At 44.0% G+C, this 2278-nt stretch overlaps 1 protein-coding gene across 1 annotated transcript in view; it reads left to right on the forward strand.

The window, feature by feature from the left end:
* Window positions 1-2278, forward strand: part of LOC106679608 (serine/threonine-protein phosphatase 6 regulatory ankyrin repeat subunit B) — a gene marked incomplete at its 5' end in the record, with an annotated part of 19619 nt that overhangs the window by 1958 nt on the left and 15383 nt on the right. The window contains 1 exon segment of the mRNA XM_067050774.1: window positions 1619-2133. Within this exon segment, the coding sequence (XP_066906875.1) occupies window positions 1619-2133 (515 nt within the window).

The following is a 2278-nucleotide window of genomic DNA, read 5'->3' on the forward strand; positions in this document are numbered from 1 at the left end:
CCCTTTATATGTTTAGAGAGATACTGTTAATGAAAATGCTATCGATTTTAAGATCGTGCATAGATTTATTTTAGTTTCTAACATATTAGGGTCCCGTTATATGTTTTGAGAGATACTGTGAATGAAAATGCTATCGATTTTAAGATCGTGCATAGATTTATTGTAGTTTTTTTTTGTTTCTAACATATTAGGGTCTTTTTATATGTTTTGGGAGATGTATGGGAGGGTATTAATGAAAATGCTATAAATTTTATTATTCATACATCTTAATGTAGTGCTGAGTAAAACATTTATCCGACTCGTAATACTGACTGCAGACTGCTCCCATGCCTCGTACTACTGACTGCACACTGCTCCCACACCTCGTAATAATGACTGCACACTGCTCCCACGCCTCGTAATAATGATTGCAGACAGCTCACACGCCTCGTAATACTGCCTGCGACTGCTCCCATGCCTCGTAATAATGATTGCAGACTGCTTCCCAGCCTCGTAATACTGACTGCAGACTGCTCCCATGTCTCGTGATACTGTCTGCAGACTGCTCCCATGCCTCGTGATAATGACTGCAGACTGCTCCCATGCCTCGTAATATTGACGGCAGATTGCTTCCAAGCTTTATCAGTCAATATTCAGGCCGTAATCCAACTGCAGTTCGTAATGTTATTATTTACTCGTAATACTCCCGCGCCTCGTGATACTGACTGCAGACTGCTCCCATGCCTCGTATTACTGACTGCAGACTGCTCCGGTGCTATTCCTTGCATATTCGGGTCCCAGAATACATCTAGACCTGGTCGTACCTTACTTCAAGTACCCCGAATGTAAGTTAAAATATCAAATTATTTAGGGTGTAAGAGGGGGGGGGTTGAGTCGTGAGACTTTCTGCCTTTTAATGAACGTTTATATTTTATTAGTAAAATCCCTGAGCGGGCCAAGAATTGAATAATTATTTTGACAATATAAAATAATAACAGACCACGGGGTGTCATGTAGTAGGAGATAGTGATCGCTTATCTGGTGACTGGGTTGGAAGTCTCGCTGCCGCGATTACTTCCGCGTCTTATTGCCGCTTCCCTCTTCCTGGTTTGCGTTGGTCGAAATGGTAAAAACCGTGAATCTTCGCCGGGTGTCATTAAGACGTGTTTCTCTCTCAGTGGCTAGCCAGCGTGTCTTAGGCTGTAGCGTAGTAGTAGGGGCAGTCCAGGTCATGGTGTATAGTTTGGGGCGGCATTACAGTCGCGGCGTCTTTGAGGTCTTTCAGACTCCGCAGATAAGGGAGGTCATCAAAAAATGAGACCTCCGACCCCGACTTTATACAAACTCAAAAAATAACTGAAAAATTCGGATTACTTAAATCCGACATACCGCCCACCTAAATTTGGCTTTGGTTTTACAATACAAAAATTGCACAGAGACGGGGAAGGCGCACTCTGCCGTAAAGATAAAGAAAATAATCCTAATCAGGCTTCGCCATTAGAATGCCCGTGGGCAACAATAAAGATAACAATAAATATTAATGATAACATGCACAATATACAAAATGAATTACGAAAATGAAACGAACGCGTAACGTAAAAATGTAATATACTTTAATTTTTGTTTAATATTACAACAGAGTGTGGAAGTGAACGACAGGGACAAACTGTGGAGCAGCCTCACACCGCTGCAACTAGCAGCCATGGAAGGCCGAGCGGAAGAAGTTGAGACCATCCTCCAGGAGAAGAGAGAACCCGTCGACGGAGTGACCGGGATGAGCCCGCTCCATTGGGCGGCTTTGCGGGGTCACGTGCCTGTGATCCGCGTGCTCCTCAGGTTCAGTGCTGACATCCACTCTCTAGACGAAGACAACAACACGGCACTCCACATGGCCGCGGTCAACGGCAGCGCTGACGCCGTTCAGGAACTAGCCCTCGCCAAGGTTGAGATCGACGCTCAGAACAGCAAGAACTACTCCGCGCTGCATATTGCAGTGGACAAGCAGCACTTTGACGTGGTCAAGATGTTACTCAGGTTCGGTGCTCTGACCAACATCACCGATCAGGAAGGCAGATCACCTCTTGACGTGGCTATAGAAAAAAATAATATTGCGATCATGAAACTCCTTCACACAGCAGGCGCCGAGATATTTAAGTAAGTATCCCATTGTTGGATAGCATGTTCCTGATAGAATAAGAATAATGATTATGTTGAGCATTGTTATTGTTGGGCATGGATTAATAATGATTATGTTGGGCATTGTTATTGTTGGGCATGGATTAATAATGATTATGTTGGG

The sequence above is a fragment of the Halyomorpha halys genome, unplaced genomic scaffold, assembly GCF_000696795.3.
Source record: "Halyomorpha halys isolate HHAL.00 unplaced genomic scaffold, Hhal_1.1 Scaffold210.1, whole genome shotgun sequence".
Taxonomy (NCBI): domain Eukaryota; kingdom Metazoa; phylum Arthropoda; class Insecta; order Hemiptera; family Pentatomidae; genus Halyomorpha; species Halyomorpha halys.